The 23,966-nt window shown below is 39.5% G+C and overlaps 1 protein-coding gene across 1 annotated transcript in view; it reads right to left on the bottom strand.

Moving 5' to 3' along the window:
* SLC35F2 (solute carrier family 35 member F2) overlaps positions 1 to 23,707 on the bottom strand; it is a 44,835-nt gene extending 21,128 nt beyond the window's left edge. Inside the window, exon 1 of the mRNA XM_019718714.3 lies at positions 23,440 to 23,707. Within this exon, the coding sequence (XP_019574273.3) occupies positions 23,440 to 23,549 (110 nt within the window). The 5' untranslated portion in view covers positions 23,550 to 23,707. The remainder of the gene's footprint in view (positions 1 to 23,439) is intronic.
* Between the last annotated feature and the right edge of the window lie 259 nt (positions 23,708 to 23,966).

The raw sequence follows: 23,966 nt of genomic DNA, 5'->3' as shown, positions 1-23,966 counted from the left end.
GAGTTATAACCATCAAACCAGTATTGCAAGAAATGTTAAAGGGACCTCTTTAAGAAAAAGAAGAAAAAATTTAAAATAGGAATAGTAAAATGGGAATAACTACATATCTACCAACAATTATTTTCAATGTAAATGGATTAAATGCTCCAATCAAAAGATAGAGTGGCTGAATGGATAAGAAAACAAGATTACTTACTTGCTGCCTACAAGGAACTCACTTCAGATCAAAAGAAATACACAAAGAGATGGAAAAAGATATTTTATGAAAATGGAAACAAAACAAAACAAAAAACAGAAAAAAAGAAAGAAAGAAAGCTGGAGTAACAATACTTATACCAGACAAAATAGACTTTAAAACAAAGGCTATATCAAGAGACAAAGAAGGACCCAGTAATTCCACTTCTAGGTATTTATCAGAAGAAACCCAAAACACTACTTCAAAGGGACATATGCATCGATATGTTCATTGCAGTATGATTAACAAGGCTAAGATATGAAAGCAACCTGTGTTTCCATCAGTGGATGAATGGACAAAGAGGCAGTCCATATATACAGTGGACTGTCACTCACCCATAAATAAGAATGAAATCTTGCCATCTACAACAATATGGATGGTCCTAGAGGTTATTATGCTGAGTGGACTAAGTCAGACAGAGAAAAACAAATGCCATATGATTTCACTTTTATGTGGAATCTAAAGAACAAAATGGACAAACAAAACGGAAACAAACTCATAGATACAACTTGAGGGTTTCCAATGGGAGGGGAGTTGGGGGAATGGGTGGAAAATGGGAAGGGATTAAGAAATATAAATTGGTAGTTACAAAATAGTCATGGGAATATAAAGTATAGCATAAGGAATATAGTCACTAATATTGTAATAACTATGTATGGTGTCGGGTGAGTACTAGATTTATTGGGGTGATCACTTCATAAGTTATATAATGTCTAATCACGATTTGTACACCTAAAACTAATATAATATTGTATATATACTGTACTTGAAAAAAACTATTTAAAAAAATAAACTATTGGGAAAAAAAAGTAAAGATTTTAAGGCATTTTATTTCACCTCTTCGTTCTTCCAGAAAACCTAAAGAAAGTACGTATGTTAACATCCCTTCCATTCCAAAACACATATTCATGCACATGCTTTCTAATGACCCTATATCTTCGCTTATTCATTTATTCAGTCAGTAAGCTATTCAGTCACACATTTACTAAAGTTTGCTGTGTGCCTAATATGTGAAAAGCAAAAGAAATTTAGATTTTAAACAACCTCTATATTTCCCAGGTCCTGACCCTCTTCTTCCCTGACCAGTTTAGGGGTTCATGTTGTGTGCCCTGAAAAAATACCCTATCACTCTCTCCTAGCACCTGCCACACTGCTTGTGGATCTTCTTCCCCCAAGACTCTGAGTTCCAAAAGGAGACAGAGACATTATATCCCCCATGATTAACACAGTGCCTAGTACATATTAGTGCTTAAAAGATATTTGACATTGTGGAACATGCTAAGGAGCTTGCTGTCTAGTTGAGGAGCTAGACCTCATGACAGAGAACCACAATAAAATGGGAAAGTGTGAAAACAGAATTGTGTATGTGGCCAAACGGAAGAAAGGCTCAAACTTCCTGGAGAATGTTCACAGAGGATGAGACTCTTGATCACAGACCAGAAATGTGACTAATGTCCAGAAAGATTCAGGAATGAAAGAAAGTCTATAACATGGGTTTCTGCCTAATTCAAACACTAGTTTTACATAAAATATATATAAGACACAATTATGGGATTGATTCATTTATTTAGCTCTTCTTCATTTGTAACATCAAATTTGATGGGTAATCCTCTACCTGGGTGTATATTAAAAAATCATTGGGAGCTTTAAAAACAAATGACACCAAGACTCTAGACCAAACCAGCTGAACCAGATTCTCAAAAGGTGGGGTCCACATGTCAGCCTATTTTAAAAGTCCCCAAGATAAGCCTAACATGCAATAAGGATGGCAAACAACTGAATTAGTCTCTCCCTTTTATTTGAAGAAAAAGTGTTCCAAATGACCAATAAAATACATCAGCTGAATGCAAAACACACATTTTTCTTCATGTTATATCTCAATAAATCTGTGCTGCTCTTAGATTGTCAGCTAATGGCAGGATTCAGTATTAGAGCTAAAAGGTTTCCATGGAGCATAGCTTCTTTGGGAAGACTTTAAAATCCATTACATCTGCCACCTGTAAATACCTGGTACAGAATAGTAACATCTAGCATTTCTATAAAAATCCTATTACAAATATGAAAAGAAAAAGTGAATTTTTAATGTTATGCAATTTCAATTGAAAGTAAAACAGCCATGTGTGGCTCCAGGTGACTACCACACTGGACAGCGTAGCCATGGACCAGCAATGTGCAATCGAAGTTACTGCCTGATGGAAATGTTTCAGAAGTGGCTATTGAACTCTTGACATGTAGCTAGTAGTGTGAATGAGGAACTAAATTTTTCACTTTATTTCACTGTAATTCAGTTTAATTTAAACAGCCACATGTGGCTGGTAGCTATACTACTAAAGAGCACAGCTCTAGACCAGTTCTTCCCAAATCTTAATGTGATATGAATCGCCCGAGAATCTTGTTAAAAGTGCACGTTCTGATTCAGTAGGTTTGAAGAGAAGCCTGAGATTCTGCATTTCAGAAAAGCTCTCAGGTGATGCTCGTGCTGCTGGTCCATGGACCACACTTGGAGAAGGAAAGCTCTAAAGCAGTGCTTCCAATTCTGAGGTCTCTCAACTCTAAGAATCCATGCAACTAGTGACAATAATCCATGGACTGTACAGGAGCTGCTTTTGACATTTCAGAAAGTTTAACGGTACTTCTGACCATTGCTGGGAAGAATGCAAAATGACGCAATCCTTAGAGGGGGAGGGGAACAATTTCTAAATTTTACTTCTAGGAATCTACCCCAAAGATACGGTTGCAAAAGTACAGAAGGTGTACATGTACATACAGGCTACTCATTGCGGCACTATACATAATAGTAAAAGACTAAAGAAGAAAACCTAAATGTTTAACAACAGGGAACTAGCTGAATAAACACTAAGGAAATACTGTGCAGCTATAAAAAGCAAGGCAAATATTTCCATACACTGCTATAAAATGACTGCCAGGATATACGAAAAAAAAGAAAAAAGAAGGAAATGTGGCAGAAAATGGGAGGGGATGTTAACATTTACCTATATTTGTTAATATTTTTATATGGAAAGATAAAACAAAAACTGTTTGTTTAAAGTTGCCTATGGGTCAAGAAAGAGAGCAAAGTAAAAGGTATATATATATGTATATACCTTATTTTGAATATACTTTGTTTTATAGATTTGTCTAAGGAGCCCTGTAAATATTTTACATAATTATAAAACAAGAATTATAGTTTTAAAAAGCCACATCTAAAATAAAAAACAAAATTTTGGGGTGGCAGGGTGGCTCAGGCGGTTGGAGCGCTGTGCTACTAATGCCAAAGTCGCCAGTTGGATTCCCACATGGGCCAGGGAGCTGCATCCCCCACAACTAGACTGAGAACAATGGCTTGAATTAGAGTTGGGGAAGGGGAGGGGGGAAGAGGGGAGGGGGAAAGGAGAAAAATTATCTATAAAAAGAAAATTTTTTAAATAGACTTAAGGATGTTTTAAGTTAGGGGCAAACCAAATAGAACGGAATCATTTCAAGTGACTTTAAAACACACTAATTTGACAATACATTCCTAATAGAATATACCATAGGAACAATAAGAACTGTAAAATATCTTAAATTGTTTGGAGGTGGTGTCGGTATTACTTCAAGACTGTGTATGTATATTGTGAAAAAAAGCAAATAAAAAATTATGTTGATGTATTAATTTTTGGTACAGGAAAAAAAGACAAAGGTGTAAGATTAAAGAGGTTAAGTTAAAACCCTATACTTCTGAACTTTATTGAAAGTTAGAATTAATTCATAAGGCATTAAATATATGTGTGTGTGTATGTGTGTGTGTGTTTCAGTGGACAGAGATAGCTTTTCATCTCTGTCCACTGAAAAGCCCTGAAACAATCACCAACCAACAGTCATGAACACTCCTAGTGCCTAGAATATGGCAACTAAATATATTTCATACTAAAAAGAACTAGGGCTCCTTAGAGAGTGGCTGATTTCAGACCTAGGACAAAAAATGCACAAAACAAGCCTGGAACACTTGGTCACACCAAGTGGCACGAAAGCTATCAAAGACTAGAGCAGTCATGACAAAAAGAAATTCTGAGCATCAATAAGAACAATTGCAATGAAATACCTCCAATATGTTTAAATCCATGACTTAATAGCAATACTTAAATTTTTTTTAAAAAATAAACTGATTGGTCATCTTTGGAGGATATGAGGGAACCAACCTACAATGCAAATAAAGGGTGGAAAAGCAAACATTTATCCTGCCCTTCCTATGCAAAGTATACCTCAAGGTAATGAGTTTATGACAGGGAGATTGTCTTTGTATAAATATATAGATAATAAATAAAAATGAAATGACAGAAATAGAATATCATTTTACAACCCTTAATAAAATAACGAATCTAGGATAAACCTCAATGGCTCCTAATATAACAAAGAGAGAGACAAGCAAACACCATATAACTTATGCTGGCAGTATATACTATCTAGCATGAAATACTCTTGCCAAAAAAAAGAAATAAGACCACAGGATTTTTAACAGCGTTCCATGGACCAAGTCCATGAAAATATTCTGGGGAATCTATGAACTTGGATGGGAACAAAATACATCCTGATTTTCAGTAACATTTAACTCCAGTTTAACATTCCCTTCAGTTATGAACATAAGCAACAAACTGTAGCAGTACTAGCAGTACCTGTGAGTTTGCTACCAAAGAATTCACAGACGTTTTCATATTGTACAACAATTGTTGCTGAAATTTCAAAATAATCATGTACATTCATCACTACTCCAAAATCACAGTAAACACCCATTGTGAGATCTTGCTATTTCATGTGATATATATTAATATACGTGTTATTTTTCTCTAAAAGTTTTAGTACTTACACATGTTTTTTAGGACAGGTTGTGGGGCAGAGGAAGATGCTAAGAATGACGTAGGCTTTGAGCCTGCATACATGGATGGATAGCGGTATTTCATAGACACTGTGCATTACCATCACAAGGTACATCATGTTTGCTGTCTCTCTCTTTGTTATATTGGGGAGAAAGCACATATAGTAACATATATCACAATGTGTTTCTAATAGTTTAATACCTAAGCAGATGTAATTGGTTTCCATTATAATCCTATGTATTTTACTTTAATAAAAGAATAAAAACATACTCTGAGAAGAAAATACTGTAAACCCACCAGAAAGATACAATCAGCAAAGCCCTCTTAGAATGTGGAAAACTCTCCATGACAAATGAACTATTTCTTCAAAAATAAACTACAAGAAAAAGAGGAAGCCCACAGAAGAAAGAGATGTGCATATAACAAACCATTGAAATGTATGGGCCTTATGTGCATCTTGATTTTGTCAACAAAAAATCCAAACCTATAGAAAAATTTGAATTTATCTGAACCAATAACTGAGGACATGCCTGGAAGCAAGCTCTAAACAGACTGAGAAAATGCTCCTGAGAATGGCAGTTTGGCAGTTATTTTTATACATTTAGAATCAAAGGGGGAAATCTAAGGAAGGTTACATGATATCCACTCGTGGTAGATTAAGGAGATGGGAGAAAGCAAGGAGAGAAAATCACTAGGATTGGATAAAAAGTAAAATGGAAAGATACATCTTCTACATTGGTGGGGACAGGATAGTTAACATTTAACACTTACAGTAAGTAGAGATACATGGGGCAACAAGATAACAATGAGAAGTTTTGTGGTCTCAAAACTAAGGAAGCTATAAGCCTGGGATGTGACTACCCACCACGATCTGCCCAGTTACGAATTTATGATCAGATCATCCTATGTGATTACTTTCAGTCACTGAGTTGGTCAGGTCTGCCATGGAGCCCCTGAACTTGTCACATTTGCTATGTAGCCCCTTTTTCATTCATAATTTAAGTAAACTAGAAAAAAAAACGTGATAACTGGAAAAATTTGAACATGGACTAAAGAGTTGATATTAAGGAATTCTTGTTAATTTTTAGATGGAGAAACGGTATTATGACTATGTTTTTTTAAGTGCTTATCTTTCAGAGATTAATACTGAAATATCTATGCATGAAATTATATGATGCCTGAGACTTACTTTAAGATAATCCAGACCGGCTGAAGTGGAGAGGTATCAAGATAAATTGATAATTATTGAAACTGAGTGACAGGTACATCACAGTAGGTAAGAGTCTCTACTCTTATTTGAACATTCCCAAAATAAAAAGTTTTTTTTTAAGCCTAATAGAAACCCTACATTTACCCATTATAAGGCTGCTCAGACAAACTGAAAAATCACATTTATTTACTTTCACTTAGAATGATACCAATCAAGTGTCGTAACACTCATTTTCTCTTGCTAATCAGAAGCCTTAGTGTCTAATTAGTTAAAAGAGAGAAAATAAATAAATTCAGTATTACTTAACAATTGCAAGTAGAGGGGTTTCAAAATTTTTCAAAATACCTAATTTCTGGCAGAAAACTAATAAAAGGGGTTTATAATGCAGGAAAACCCCGAAGATTGATGATCTAATATAAAATGTCTCACGCTGTATTCTACTTAGTATATGTGTTAGGCTCCCCAGGTAGCTTGTATGCTCAAAAAAGGCAAACATAATATCATACTCATCTTTGTTCACCCAGTATGTGAATCAATATAGGCTGGCTGAATTGCTGCAAAGGTGGGAAAAAAAAATGCCACCAGAGAATGTGGCCTTTCTAAAGGCCACCTATAGCAGGGGGAACTATAATGAACCACAAAAAAAATCATTCCACAGTGTAACTTGGAAAGGTGTCCACCTAAATACCACCAGAAAGCATTCAATTTTAAAATGAAAATGTAAAATTAGTTGCAATGCACATTGAAATAGGACTTGAAAGAGTGACAGGAGTCTACTGTGCCCGGGGAATATAAATTCTAGGAAAAGGAAACCCGCCAAGTTTCTCCAGTCCTATACATGAGCAAGAGTCCCCAGATGAATCAACAGCTTAGTCTTAACTGCTTGGAAGGTGGATACCAAGAGTAGAAGAAAGGGTGTCATGAAGGAGGTGGGGACATGCAATTTCTTTCGTCCTCGTTCTAGATTCAACAAGCAATTTCAGATCTTATATTTCCTAAGTAGATTTTTCTGTTGGGATGGTGTGACCAGCTGTCAAATTTAACAGCAACAATTCTCATTATAAATTACTACATTTATTTTCAAGTATAAACGTGAGTTTGAATAGCAAGAGCCACTTTATCTAGAGCCTGGTCACCCCAAAATGCACTGACTGTGATATTCCAGGCACACAGAACTGAAAAATTCCACCTAAGAACAGGAATCCAAGGGTTCAGATGTCAGCCTTCTTATCTACAATGCTAGAAGCATGTTCATAAAGTTTTGCCAAAACCACTGTCTGATATTTAATGAAATAATGAGGCAAGCTTTTCCAAAACTTGCCCCATAAATTATAACACCCATTTCATTTTCTATTTACGATTACTATACAGAATAATGGAATAGGACACCTAAAATTAGCAAACCGTTTTTCCTCTACTTTTCTTCATAGTATGTCATATTGAACTTAGACTGGAAGGGAGGGAAAGCTAATCAATTTTGCAGTGCTCTATAAAAATGCAACAGAAGTTTAAAGAGCAAACCTAATGTGGGTCTAGATCCAGTAAGTAACCCACCAGACTGCATTGTCACTTTAGTTGTAACTCAAGACATTTTCAACCAAAATGAACTTCAACCTCTGGGTCTTCCCAGCTCTGCAAGTTCCTGGAACTGTTTCATTTTATTTGGACTCTGCAGGCACAGGAGAGGGCCTAGAGCCAAAGGATACTCGCAGAGGGGTAAGAAGTCAGTGACTAGATTGATGGATGGATCAAACTGCCTGATTGACTGAACCTTACAATTAACAGAGAATTGGGGTGGGATTACAGGGCATTTTGTTTTGTTCTGTTTTCTTCTTTATCCATTTTGTATATACCAAGTTTTCTAACAGTGAGAAATCTATTTTTACATTTTCTATTCTTTCTTAAAAGAACCAAGAAAGTGAAGGGACCAGAAAGAAATACAAATAATAACTTTAGAAGACTTTCTGATGCATCATTTTGAATCCTTGTGCTCATTTAGATTCATAGCTCACCTTCTCTATTTTGTTTCTCCCCCAACCTCTCTATGCCCTGTGAGTCTCTGTTGACAATTCAAGGTTTCCAAACTGCTGACTTCCAGTTCCCCGGACTTGCCAATGGGGCATCGATCATCATCAAGTATTATTTATTTATTACATTCATGCTAATGGACCCCATCAGAATACCTTACTTTATGTTTTTATAGTACCTCTCAATTTACAAAACTTTTCTATATCCTATCTTATTTGATTTTTGATCATTTGACGGTGCTGTGGGGTTACAGGCAAAAAAACTGAGGCTGAGAGAGGTGAAACGAGTAGCTTAACTGATGTTATTCAAAAGTGGCAGAATTAGGTACAAAATACAAACTCCCTGGCACTAAGTAGAGCACATTTGTTAGCCCACTATGCTTCCCCCGCACATGATTCTGTTAGAATAATTTCAAAATAGAGGTTCCATCTTTTTTTTTTCTCTAACTAAATATTTGATGAAAATGGATGAAGCTACAAAAATACAGGTTGGATGATTTTAACGCTATCTCCTTTTATAAATGCCTGATCTTTTATGTGATCATTCAATATAACTTTAATGTTATATTTCCCATATATTTATATTAGGTAATATAGTCCATAATAGCTACAGACTCAGTTATTATAGAATTAAACCAATTATCATAGAATTATAATTATTTTACGTTTTACTTAGAATTTTCTGTGCAAATATATCCTAACATACTCCACTCAATTTAATAAATACTACTGAAGTATGCAATACCTGGCAACTTTAATCATCACGATATCATCCCACAGCCAAGAAGAGAGAAAGCTTATCAATATCAGATCCTCTAGAAAATCAGAGTTAAGCAGAAAATCAAATGGATGCTAACTCAAGGGGCCAGCACTCTATGTCTTGATTGGTGACCGAAACCTTAAAACACACACACACAGAAAAGTGTGGAAAAAGAAGAGCCACTTGAGGTATTTGAAAGTAACTGCACCTATGCACTGGACTGGGCTGGGAAACCACAGCCTTGTGAAAGGGAGTTGATCTACATCCAGGATGACCAGATCAAGTTTATACCTGTCTTTTTCCGGGAGAGGGGGTATTCTTTGCAGTAGTATACCACTCCAAGACTTCTGCCTAGAGACTGGAACGTGTGGTAATTCTTGCCTGCTTCAACAACCCACAGTAACCTTTTCTACCATCTTTTTTGTTTGTTTGTTTGTTTTTTTAAGGAGGGCGCAGCTCACATTGGCCCATGCAGGGATCGAACAGGCAACCTTGGTGCTAACCAGCACCACGCTCTAACCAGCTGAACTAACCAGCCACCATATTACCATCTTCTTAATGGTACCCAGTTCAACTCAGCAAATAATTTTTTAGTACTTAGGTTCCTGACAGTATGTCAGGCTCTGGAAATATAGAGAAATAATAGAGCCCCTGAATTCACAATACAGCAGTGAAAAAAAACACTAAAAAAACAATTAGGATGGGACCTAACCTAATGTCAGATTTCACAGCAGGCTTTACTCATGAAGTGATATTTCATCTGAGACCTGAAGTTGTTCAGGGCCAAAGAAAGGGAATAAGAAGTGCTGTGTTGTCCCAACAAATGGAACAGCACTGTGAATTCTCCCATGTGACTGAAGGGTGGGGATACAGCCTATGCAGGAATCAGCAGCTACCAGATCTCTTTCAAATCTGTGGTACAACTGGAAAAACGTCTAGCAGTTCTTGGCTGATTATTTCAGACACTGACCACGTGCAAAAGGTTGTGGGTTAGGTGAGTTGAGAAAAGCTTTCCTTGACATTTTATGAATTATTGCTTACATTTTTACCAGTACCCAGGTAGTCATTGTGCTCTAAAGCTGTTTTGTTTTGTTTTGTTTTGTTTATTGGAACCATTTTCAGATTCTATCACCAAATGTAATAGGCAGAATAATGGCTCCCCAAAAATGTCCATGCCCTAGTCCCTCAGAACCTGTGAATAGGTCACCTTACCTGGTGTGATATTGTGATATGTTAAGAAAGACATATTTTGCTCTTGGCTCCCAGTCAATCAGAAGTATAAGGTGACAAGCTGGGACTTGAGACTAATGTCCGAAAGAGGGTTGGGGAAGCGGGAGGGTAATCTTGTGGGACTGAGCGCTTAACCTGTAGGGTCTGTGATAACACCAGGTAATTCGTGTCATAACTAAGTCATAGGATACCCACTTTGTGCCTGGAGAGTTGCAGAATCGGTTAATGTGAGAAAAAAAAAGCCACACATTTGTTGTCGGAAGTATTAAGTATAGGAAAACAGTTATTTCCTTTTACATGGCAAAAGGGAATTTGCAAATGTGATTATGGTTAAGTATCTTGCAATGGGGAAGATTATCCTGGATTATCCACGGAGGCTCAATCTCAACACGAGTCTTTAAAAGGAGAATCTTTCCAAACTGTTGTCAGAGGGAGATGTGACCACAAAAGACGAGTCAGAGAGACACAACGTTACCAGCTTTGAAGGTGGAGGAAGGAGCTGTGAGCTAGAAGCTGAAAAAGGCAAGGAAATCCATTCCCTGCTTGAGCCTCCAGAAAAGAACACAACCCTGCTGACACCTTGATTTTAGCCCAGTGAGAACTGTAAAATAATAAATCTGTGTTGTTTTAAGCCACTAAGTTTGTGTTCATTTGTTATGACAGCAATAGGAAACTAATACACTAAGTCAACGATGCTTATGATACTTTAAAGCAGGGGTGTCAAAACTTTTTTCAACGTTTTCTACCAAGGGCCATATGCGGTAAAATACACAAACAGCCGGGCCACTCACTCGAGGTGAAGTACGTATTGCCTCACCTGGCTTATTTAAGTAAACTAAATATATTTTTGGAATTTGCTGCGGGCCAATTAAAAATGGATTGTAGGCCGCAGTTGGCCCACAGGCCGCAGTTTTGACACCCCTGCTTTAAAGCAATACTTGAATCATAAAGCTGTAACTGTTTACATTCATCTCAGTGAATTTCCTTAGTAATGAGATAATTGCATCAAATAAGCATAGTCTATTAAACAACTGCAGACAAAGCTGATCAGGAACCATTCTGGATTAAAGCACTCTCATTTTCCTGGGAGAAAATAAAACCATGACATCAAGCAGAAACTACAGAATTAGTTTTAGACAAACAAATAGAAGTGAAAATTGTAAATCTTGCTATTTCTTCTTATATATTATGTCTTACACGACTCTTAGATAGTCACAAATACAGGGAAAACATATTAATACTCACCCTCTCTACAATAAAAGGGAGGCAAGTGACAATCATTGAACTAAACCCTTACATATATTAATTTATTGGATTTTTCATACAACCTTAAAATGTAGGTATCATTTTGCCAAAGTTCAAGTTTTTTAATCAAGTTCATATGGTAAATAAATAGCAGCACTGGATTAAAATCCAAGTAAAACTTTAAAGCCATTCTTTCCATTCTACTGTGCATAGAAAATGAAATAATTTGGGGAGAAAAGATTGTAACAATGGTGCCTCTTCCAGAATGATGACCTCTCAATTTCTATGTCTTTTGGGTTGTAACTCTCTTTCCCTATTTTCCACATTCTGCCTGTAGTGTTTCATATGTCTGTTGCATTTGCTTTACTAGATTATGAATGTAGAAACTGTGTCATGGATATTTTTGTGCCCCCCCATGTACATATCCACATATATCTAGCATTGTTACTATTATTATTGTTGTTACTATTTCTATTAATATTACTGTTACTATTATTACTAACAACCATAATAATAATAATACATACATTTATTGAGTGCACACTATGTACCAAGCCTGTTCTCACAATTTCACAATTTCATGGTCCTAATTCATTTAATCCTCCCAACAATCCTATGAGGTAGGTACTACTGTTATTGCTCCTTAAAGATAAAGAAACTTGAGGCACAGAGATGTTAAATACCTTCCCAATATTCCACAGGCAGCAAATGACAGAACCTGGAGAGCCACCCACGCAGTGTGGCTCATATCACTGTTATATTGGAAATACACTACTTTCACCTATTGGCAACTCAAAAAGCCTTTCTCATTATCCTAACAAAAGTGAGGTGATTTAATAAAGATAACTGTGTGCCAGGTGCCATACTAAGTGCTTATATATATGTTGTTTCATTTAAATCTCACAAAAACTCTCGGGAGACAGGGATTATGAGTACAATTGTACCCGTGAGAAACTAGTTTCAGATATTCAGAGAAGTTAAGTAATGTGCCCAAGGTCAGAAAATTAGTAAGTCTGTATTTTTCCCATTCTACATACTGCCTCCCTAATAATAACAAAAGTGAAATATGTAACATTGAGGATTATACCATGGAGGGAGGGCAATTGATACAAATTATCCTGCATCTCTAACAATGGGCATAGATTACCACAACCCGTTTGATTATATGTTCTACAATTATTTCAATAAGGAATGTTCTAATGAAAATAAGAGAGACAACAGAAAATCTACTTATGATGTCCTCCCTCTGTCCTCCAATTTTGATTGGCTGAAATGAGACAGAGTGAAACACATTTTCAAATCACCTATTCTCTTTGGATCGGTATCAGAGGAACTTGAGTCCTACAGTCTAGATGAGGGTTGAGGCAACACTAAACTGTGAGCAACATGTGGAGGACAAGGCCTTAGCTCTGGGACCCTCGCTGCCCCCAGGCTCCTCTGTGAGAATTCTAAGAGGGGCACCAATGTGAACACATCCAAAGTCCAGGAAAGGAGCTCCAGGAGGGCTGACCAAGTGGGTGGGTGCAGGGATGGGGACAGGGGAGATTCTTGAAAGGATGAGATTAGTACTGGGTAAAGAATACACTGCTGTTTCAAGAGTCTGGATGATGAGAGTTTATGACCCAGTGACAGATACACAATCCTCCCTCTCTACCCATCCCAGTCTGGCACAGGCACTGAAAAGAACAGAGTAACCCTGTTCTCAACAAGCACACAAGAAGCCATGCCCATAAAATGTTACATTCCCAATACTGCCTGCCCACTGAGGTTACATAGGAAGTTTTGAAGGACTGACTATTTTTTTACCTGTTATACAATCTAAATGAACCTTGTGGATTCTCAAAACAAAAATAGTTTCTAAAACTTGAGGGTTTGGGTTTTTTGTTGTTCATTTTGTGTGGTTTAAGCTATAGAATGTAACCCTCTGCAACTGGTCAACAGAAGAATGAAATCAACAGCAAAAGCGAATAACAAATAGAGAATCCTGGTATGGTTTGGGTTCCTGGCTCCAGCTGCCTCTGCCGTCTGTGGGTTGCCATTTAACCCTCTTTGAATTCTGCAAAGTAATAAATCCTGTTTTTTACCTAGGCCAATGGTGAAATGGATTTCTCTGCTAACAACCTAACTAAATACATTCATCAAACACCGAACAGGTACCAGAAGAATACAGGAGTCTGAGCCTGATCTAGAAAGTTCCTGGGGATTCAGCCGGCAAGGGAAACAGAAATGTTAAGAGATTTCCTGTGAGTCATGTTAGCCTTTCAGCACTCCACTGGCCTCAAACCAGAAAAACTCACTTCCCTCCTTAATCAGCTTTAGCTGCTCCTAATTTAATCCAGCTAACTCAACTACTCTCAAACTTTTCTACTGAACTACCACTATTAGGCAAGGAAAAGTAAATGAGCATTAATGGGGAAACTGATACAAGCCCCAATTTTTTCAACTCTCAAGTGTTATCTTTAAAATCCATGTAAATTGCATTGTGTATAGAGCAAACTATTTAATATATAAATAATGTGCAAAGGATGGGACTTCCACAGGTAACACAGGTATTTCACAGGTAACATGGGTTTTCACAGAAGTGGAAACACATGAGGCCAATAAACTACACAGACCCAACTTCATTAGTTATCAGGCATATGCAAATTAAGAGATACTCTTTTACATTCATTTGGCTGTCAAAAATTTAAAAGTCGGATAAAATTAAGTGTTAAAAAGGATGTTTGTTTCACAGGATTGTTAACACTCAGCTGGTGGGTGTGTAAATTGGTACAACCACTTTGGAAAAACAGTTTTGCATTATTTTATGAAATTGAACAGTCACATACCCTACAATCCAGCAGTTCCTGTCCTAGATGTATGTAATGTGCATGTGTGTGGATAAAAGAAGCTCTTACAAGTGATCGATAAGAGACACATAGAAGAATGTTTCTAGAAGTCCTGTTCACTATAGCAAAAAACCTGGAAAAAACCCAGAGGTCCATCAACAGAATGAATGAATCAACTGTGGTATATTCACAGGGAAAAAAAATCTATAAAGTGAGTGTTTTGCAGCATCAAACAATAATATGGATGAATCTTAGCAATGTGGGGGGACAGTATATGCAGGGACAGAGCCAGGAGTGCAATTTCCAGGTTCTCGCCCTCATGTGGAAAGGTGCTCACTCGGGTAGTAAATGGCCATCAACTGTGATTGGATGGCCATCAGCTGTGGTTAGCTGACCATCAGCTGTAACCAGTGAGCCACTGGCCATTAATATAACTGTATAACTGTCGTGGCTACGCTAACAGAAAATGGGGGCGTGCAAGAAGATGGTGGCTGAGCTAGCAAGCGAGGATTGCGGATTGCAGAGAGGCAGATTGCAGTTAGCAAGTGAGGTTGGTTGAGAGAAGCGGAAGGCGGATTGCGGATCAGAAGGCGGATTGCGGATCGTGTGGCTCCTGCTTCCTGTGTCTCCAACCCAGCCTCCCGAGAGACTATAATGGTATGACTCCCCTATCTATGGCTCCGTGGGTGTTCCTTTGTGGCCTCACCATGTCCTGCGTTCTTAAGTGGGGAGCGGGACCAGAGACCCCGCATGACACCCTGCATGACAGTAGAAATCCCAGCAGATTATATATAGCATGATATCCTTTTAATAAAGTAAAAAACTGATAATAAAAAAACATGTTTTACAGAAATACAAAGAGGTATAAAACGACGTATATAAAAATGAGAGCAAGGAAATGGTGAAAGGAGGATTCAGGATGGTGACTATCTTTGGATGGAGAAGAAGGAGGATAAAAGAAGGCATGACCAATGATAGGTAGATGTACATTACCATCACGATTCTAGTTTTAGGGCTGGTGGTGGTTTACAGGAACTTATTACGTAAAAAATATTTAGTCATTCATGGGCTAACAATGAAAGTGTGTCAAAGTTAGGGATTATGATTAATCCACTTCTGTGCAACTGGAGTCTAAAAAACAGATTGAATGATACTTCAGGAAGACACATTATATTTATCCTTTGACTTTATGCTCTCTGGCATCTCTGAGGCTACAAATAGAGAGCAAAAATCCAGGGGGCCGGGAAGGGCTGTAAATTGTCCAAGGCTTCTGTTTGCTGCCCAGATCACAAGAGGCAGGGTAGCACAATGGTTAAGAACACAGGCTATGGGGTCAGACTGCCTTAGGGGGAGGAGGAGAAACCTGGTTGCATTCCTTACTACTGTGTGACTAATCCTGTTAGGGAAAATTACTTAACCTCTCTGTGTCTCAGTTTCCACAAGTGTCCAATGGGGCTGGTAATGATAGTATTACATAACACTTACTGCAGAAAATTATTGTAAGAATTGTATGAGTTAATCCACCCGGAGTCCCTGGAATAGTGAGGTTGCTCTCTGTGCACTAAGTAATCGTTACTCAACAAAGATTGGCTTTTAATTATGATTGTTATCTCTAGCTTGATGCCACTGTGAAAATCTTAGGAAATGCTCTTATAACCTCTTCCAGGCAGGCTTAACGCAGTACTCTGGGAAGCTCTAAATCACACAGCACAATACTAGCCTCAAGCACTCAGTAAGGATTTGTTGGACTGAAGAAACTGAGTCAATCTGTTTCTTAAGTACTCTGGTTTCCAAGGAATGACTAGAAAGAAGTATAGGACTTATCTGTTGTTTTTCATGGAGTCTATCTCTACATCATTAACATGAATAACCAAGTTTTTGTGACATATCACTTACCTGATGATTTTAATTAACATAGACTCCTGTAAGCATCCAAAAAAAAAAGTCTCAAAATCTGTGGACTGACAGTTTTCATAATTTGTTAATATGAAAACCATTTAAATCCTTATACAGGGCCTAGTTATACTTTCCCTACAAGCAATTCTAAGAAACTGGGTTATCTTAGAATTGGTTAGAAATCATAATTTAGAAAAAATGCAGATTTCCAGAGATATGTTCACTAACAAAGAAAAAAATCACACGTGACAACTGTGAGAAAAAAGTCAGAAAAATATAATTCACTCCAATGGCCCCTAAGCAGATTACTGCCACCTAAATAGAATAATTAAAGTTCATAATGATGACCTTGAATCATGAAGAAAAGGTTATATGTTGTTTATTAAAAGACAAGTGGTCTCATATATTTGTTTTAAATACACCATGAAAACTTTTAAATAAATGTTTTGTTTTGTTTTACTTGGTGAAATCTCCAGGGTTAGTTGCAAATGGACCCACCAAGTATTTCAATAGGTTGCCGTATCCTACAAAGTTGTTTGATACAAACCAATTAAATGTCGAAAAACTGTTGCCCCAGATTAACAGAAATGAGTAATCCATTACATAAATAGTGCCATTCAGTTGGATTTAAAAGTAAATTTTGATACTTTAAAGAGTGAGTTTTAAGTTATCTATAAAATTTACCTGTGTGAAATGGTTCATTTTTCTCTGATGATCCTCAGTAAAGAATAAGAAAGTTTTCATAGTTTTTTGTTTTTTTAACAAATTTAGCAAAACTTATACACACAAGCAGTTACCTTGGGAGGAAATTTGCTTCTTCCACAGACATGGCTACCATTCAAACATCTCTGAAAACGCCTCTTCAGAAATATCCTAATCTTATTTCAGTTCTAACTCTTACATCTTATTTACCAAGTCTGAGTTGTAAACAGGTTTTTACTGTTCCTAAAAATCAACTGCTACCATTTCAGTTCAACGCCAGGCACAGAGGCGTACAGGCACTAAAGATGAACTACCATCTTTGGCCTTCAGGCTTTCCCCCAGGCTAGTGATGACCTTTTACTTCACAATATGGCAAATGCAATGAGTTAGGAACAGGTATAGACGAGCACCCAACCCAAGGCATGTCAGAAGACAGACAGAAAGGAGTCAGGAAAGAAGACTGCCTGACTTGGTGCAGTCTACAAAGAGTCTTTAAGTAGCTAGTATGAGAAGAGGTCAGATAGGAAAAGCATTCATGGAGGGAACTACAGGTGTAAAGGCGTGGACTCTGATGTGTGCGAGAGAATCAGAGGCTTGTCAGTGTTACTGGAGAGCCAGGTGAGATGGACATTCTGGGAGATGAGCCTGGAGAGGGAAGACGGCCCGTGATAGAGGGCCTTGTAGTTCATGACAAGAAGCTTGCGCTCTCACAACAGGACAAATATTGCATGATTCCACTTATATGAGGGATCTAGACTAGTCAAATTCATAAAGACAGAAAGAAGAATGGTGGCTACCAGGCACTGAGGGGAGAGGAGGATGTAGAATTAGTGTGTAATATGTTATATATATCTTTACCACAATAAAAACCACTAAAAATATCATTCAGATAAGAGAAGAGGAATGGGGAAGGGATGGAGGGAAAGAAGGAAGGGGAAAGGAACAACAACCACAGCTTGAGCTCGATCCAGTAACCAGTGGTTCCCAGACTAGTTTTAGCTTCAGAACCTTTTCTTCAAACATCTTGCATAAAAGCCCAACTACAAAAGAGACCGGTTTGGTGCCAGAGGCCATCCCAGAAGCCCACCAGCACCTATGTCCCAACTTGCCCCATAATGAACCCTGAGGAACCTCCAGGCAACCCAAAGAGCAAACCACTGGAGCAGGTAATGGAAGGAAGCTAAAAGGTTTCTGCCTGAACATGACGCAATGAAATTTCTGAAATAGTAAGGTGGGTCTGGTCTTTAGAATCAAATGAATTATCTCAACTCTGTGCCTCTCACCAGCCACACACCCTTGAGCAAGTTACTTATCTGCTGTCAAAGGGACTAAAAAATCCTTTTTTATCAGATTGTAAGGACTGATAAAATGTAAGCAGGATGCCTGATACAGGATGAATTCTAATTTGATGGCAGCTATTGGTACTCTTTACTTTTATTTGGCACCACTCTGGTTTCTGTGTAGTGAGATGATTTTGGGTAGGTGGAAACAAGAATCCAAATAAGAGATCATAAAAGCCTGAAGTAGTGACAATCAGGGTCGGAGGAAGAAATATTCTGGAAGGGCTATCAAGATGCGGAATGAGCACTGACAGCCATTTCATCTTCCTTCAAATCAACCAGAAGAAAGGGACAGAGAGGAGCAGAAATAACCCAAAGGTTGTCTAGACCCAGTCTTGGGGGCTGGGAGGCGGAGGGTTGGAGGATTATAGCCTGCGGCAGAGAACAGCCAGAAGCCAAGAGGAGGGCCTATTGGAGAAAAGCTTTTCAAGTCCACTCTTACCTCTCCCCAATATTCCATGGGGACAATTACTGCCTGTCCCTTTAACAACTCCTTGCAATGTTAAAAAGTTAATACAAAGATTTAGTCTGTCCAGCCAGAAATTATTCCTCTACTCACCCCGTCCAAGCTCTTAGGGCTAATGGACTAAAACCTAGAGAGAATGCCTCCTCTTTCTTCTTCCAGAGCAAGCAGCCAATGATAAAATCATGCTCATAGAATAGCCTAATGGAAGGGCATGGAACACTAGCAACTAACAGTGGTTCTGTGGTGCCCAAGGATTTTCCATCCTGGGTGGGGTTCATCCCTTCCCTTCTACTTAAAGTCACCTGGAGGGACTTGGACCCGGACCTGGCCAATGGCTCTTCCCCAGTACATAAGGGGACGTGTATAAACATGCTTATCAGTGTTGTTTGTAGAGGCTGGGAGCTGGAAATTACCTGTGTGTTCATGGAATGACAGAATTCCCTGCAGCAGTTAGAAACATTAGGCTAGATCAGTGGTTCTCAACCAGTGGTGAGTGTGTCTCCTAAAAAGACATTCAACAATGTCTGGAGAGATTTTTGATTGTCACAACTTGGAGGTGAGGGGTGAGGGGGAATGTGATACTGGCATCTAGCAGGTAAAGGTCAGGAATACTGCTACATCCTACCATGTACAGGACAGACCCCGACAACACAGAATTTTTTGACCCAAAATATCAATAAGACTGAGATTGAGAAACACTGGACTAGATGAACAAAACAACATGGCTGGGTCATAAACATATAATGCTGAATGAAAACATCTCTTTTAAGAGATGTGATCTATTATAAAAATTCCTATTTGGAATCAGGGATTCATTCAGCCAATTATCTGACATTCATTGTGCATCTACTCAAGGTAGGCACTGTGCTTGGCAGACTATATGATAGGATTCAGTACTAGATAGGATTCTTCACCTCCTGGATGGAGTCTAGTAGAAGAGGCAGATGTTAAGTAAATAATGTCACAAACAAAAGCGAGAAGGGAGGAGATATTTTGGAGACTGTAGGATCTAGAGTTCCTCAATTCCCCCACTTAAAAAAGCTATAAAAAGTCATTCGGTGTCCATCTTTGCTTAAATAACACTACAGAACAATACCCTTCAGCAGGGCTACACACCAGCCTAAGATTGTGCTGCCCACACAGTGAGAGTTCAGGAGATGTTTGCCAAATGAATAGATGAAGCCTGTACAGTTAAACACCACTAAATGACCCCTTCACAAATTTCTAGGCCTCAACCTTTGAAACAGGAAACTAAACAAAGGAGGAACTAAAGGGCCAGGGCCTTCGCTAGACAATAACAAGAAGTATACGTGTAGATGGACCGACTATCATTCATTCCACCTCAAGCCCATGCCCCCTCAGACCAAGCTACTTGCAGTGCCTTGAGCAAAACACTCCCTGGCACTTCTAAGCCTGGACTGCCCATCCTCACCTATACCACCTAGAAAACTCTTGTTCATGGCTCACAATCCTAAACACAATTCTCTGTCAAGCTCCCCAGCCCTACCTCACCCTGGTAGACTCGATCTCTGCCCTCCTTTGTGCCATCTGTACTTTGCGCTCACCTCTACAGCACTCACCATAACTTCTTACCATAATTTGATTATGAGCTCGCTTGGGAACAGGAACCAAATCCTATTCATCTTTATAGCCCAGAGATTAGTCTATTACCTAGAACATCATAGATGCTCAAGGTTTGGCGAATGAATGAATAAATGAACACGTCCTGCATTATGCTACAAAAATAGGATAAAATCTCTGCCCTCAAAAGCTTACCACCTATTCGATAGGAAAGGATAACTATATGAATAATTAAAGATTTTTACTAGAGATATAAATTTGATAGTCATTATAAGGAATATGCATTTTTAATATATGAATCAGAATAATGTGTTAGAATGTAAACTGCTAGATGGCATGCAATTAAATAAATCGTCAGGTATTCCTGGAAACCCATATCCTGCTATTACAGTATTTATCATTTGAGTTGACAGCAATAAATGACAAAAGCCAAATTACAAGCAGAGTCTACTTGGAAACATACAGTACTCGTTATTATGAATGCTTGACACATAGTAAGTATGCATAACCTTTTACTGAATGAGTGATCCGATATTCTTAATCATAGAGAAAAGTTATCTCTAGGCTAGTGAGGCAGGTGTATCAGCAGTTGGGGTTACAGAGAATATATCCCTCTCATAATGAAAACAGAACCAGCTCTAGGCCCAAAACTTTCTCCTGTATTTAGTACCCAGTTGCAAAAAGGGCTATTCTTACCCCCTTTTGGTAAAAGGAGCAGAGAAGAGTTGTGTGGTCACAAACTAGCCTATATCCCATCCATGTGATGATAACACATCTACTCACCAAACTATCCCCATCTCCCATGGTTCCCTGGCCACGGTTGGGGATTCATATAGCTGAACTCAAATTAGGGAGATGAGTTTTAATACTGAAATTTTAAAATATTGAGTATAAGGAGCCCTGAATACCTGGTAAACTGCACTTTTCTGATTGCTGGGGAAGACAAGGAAAAACTACAAACCAGAATCCCAATGTCTGGACAGTGGCCAGAGGTAAGACTGAAACCCTTAATGAAAAGAGCTCTGCCAACCGAAAAAAAAAAAAAGCTCCAGCCCAAGACCCTCAGAATAAAGATCAATAAAGGGAAGAATGTGGGGAGTATGGCAGAATGGAAAGGAAACCTCAAGAACCTTTGTCATCATTCATTCATTCATTCATTCATGTGCTAAGGGTTGTGGAAAATACAAAAATGAAAGACTTGATTCCTGCTGTTAAGGACTTTGTCCATCAGGAATGTAAAATGTCCACAAATAGTTATCACACAAGAAGAAAAGCAAAGATCCATAAGGGAGGTACAAAAAAAGTGCGTTCGAAGACAGAAGAAATCTCATACTTAGAAAGCTATTAGATACTCCTGCGTGTAAAACTTACCAGGATTTGGAAAATTAGAACACTAGGAGAAAAAAAAAAAAAAAACCATTGCTAATCCTTGCTACATCTTGTTAAACTATCTGCCATACGTATTGTCTGTCCCAACATCAGGGCCACTGGCATCTCCTGGAGCAACACTACATCTTCCCATCACCGAGGAATGGAAAGCTGCGAGTGGGTGACGACTAACTTGGGCAGAGCGGTAGCATGAGCCAGGTTGCGGACGCTCCTGTGTAGTCAGCCACTTAATCCTCACAACATCCTCACATGGTAGGTACTGTTATTATCTCCATCTTACAATAAGAAAACTGGGGCAGAGAAGTGAAGTGACTTGCCCAAAGTCACGCAACTGGTAAGTGGCACAGACAGGATTTGAGTTCAGAATCTGTGCCCTTAGCCATTACATTACACTGCCTCCCAGCTGAGAACTTGTGGTTAAACTTATCAGGACATATACAGTGCATGACACAAGGTGATTTTTGGTCAACTTTCCCCTTTAAACACACCCACCTTTTTAAAACTACACTTATTTATACTACACAACTGTATCCACCATTATTGATCTAGTTTTGAAAATGGTACAGCTTTTCAGGACATAGTTTTCACAATCTTTAAAGGGAAATTTGTTCGTTAATCTGGAAAAAATACATCAAACGCCTGTTTCATGAGAAGGGCCAGTGGCCAGGAGTGGTTAAGGGTGTAGTTAGGACTGGGGCTGGCAGGCACCATGCCTTACAGGTCATCTCATGGGCTTGGGCAAATTGCTTAGCCTTCTTTATTATTTCCCCATCTGCAAAGTGGGTATAACAATGGTCTACCTCATAAAATGGTGAGGATTAGATGACATCCTTTTAAATTGCTAACCACAGTACTTGACTCAGGGAATGGTCAATAATGTCGCCTTTCATCATTTAGGTCCTGGGCTATCTGTATTTCAAGAATGCAAGTCCTCCAGTAACCACAGAAATGCCTTCTCTGTCCCAGAGTTACTATCAATCCGTTAAGCACATTACTATTTCCCTCAGAGCACAGTGGCACTGGAAGCAGGCTTCCCTGGACCCCAGCCCTGGAGGTGGCCATGTCGCCTCGCTCAGGCCCAGGAAGGAGGCAGAGCGTGGACTACCTCCGGGTGGCACCACAAAACTTAACCCAGATTTCTCACTTGGATGAACTCATCTGTTAGTGGAAGGTCACTGCCAGGGCCCTGTCAGACGGGCTTGGCAGCACAAGGAATGCGAGTGCCTGAGCCAGGAAGAGGAGCTCACCTACCTGCCAAGCCTGAGGGTGGGTACCCCTCCTTCACAGCATCCTTGGGGACTTCGTCCCCTCCCCGCTGGGAGGCCACTGGGGACCGACCTAACAGTGCCAACAAGGTGAATTTCCGCCCAATCCTCTGAAACACATTCCCACGATTTCTAAGACGGAACCGAGGGAGCAGCACCAAGCGCTTCACAAAGCCAGGTAAAGAGCAACATCCCTGGTGCACATGTTGAGTCGCCTGAACCAGCTGCAAAGTCGGAGCGGCCGCCTCTCGCTCGCTGCCTGGCCGCGTGTGCTCCGCAGCCACGTGCGAGCCAGATCCGGGTCTGGGTCCGGGTCCGGGTCCCGATCCCGGTCCCGATCCGCAGCACCCTGGAGCCCCCGCCGCCCTCCCTACCCGCCCCCGCGGGGCTGCAGCGCGCTCCTTCCACTCACCAGGTGAAGAGTTTGCCTTTTATCCTGCACAGCAGGCCGACGACCCTGCTCGCCGCTCCCTGCGCCTGCGGCGGCGGGGCGCCGGGTCCAGGCGGCGAGGCTGCTTCCATGGGGGAGCCTGCAGTCTGCGGCGCCCGGAACCCCCCGAAGTACTGGGGCCCGGAAGACGGGAGGCGGTGCCTGTGAGGCCAGCGGGGGCTCGGCTCTGTCCCTGCGCCCGCGCTCCCGCGCTCGGTCGGTCCTCTAGCTTCTCGGCGGGCTCCTGCGGCAAATCATTAACCATCAAGCCCCTAGGGCCAGACAATACATTTGCAGATTACAACCTGGCACCTCCGGGGAGCCGGAGGAGAAAGGGCACTTTTTATTTCTCGCCTTGGCAGTCGAGCTGCGGTGTTGGGTGACACCCAATATGCGTTTCAGGTTTTTATGGCTCCTTATTTAAAATCAGCAAAGGAGGTGATAAGAGAGTATGCCAGCGAGTCCTAATTTAAGAAGCAGTGAACTTTGCTAACTACAAAAGACCGGCC

The sequence above is a fragment of the Rhinolophus sinicus genome, chromosome 14 (genome assembly GCF_057876585.1).
Source record: "Rhinolophus sinicus isolate RSI-liver-muscle chromosome 14, RSI-T2T, whole genome shotgun sequence".
NCBI lineage: Eukaryota > Metazoa > Chordata > Mammalia > Chiroptera > Rhinolophidae > Rhinolophus > Rhinolophus sinicus.
This window is presented reverse-complemented; position numbering and strand designations above follow the sequence as displayed.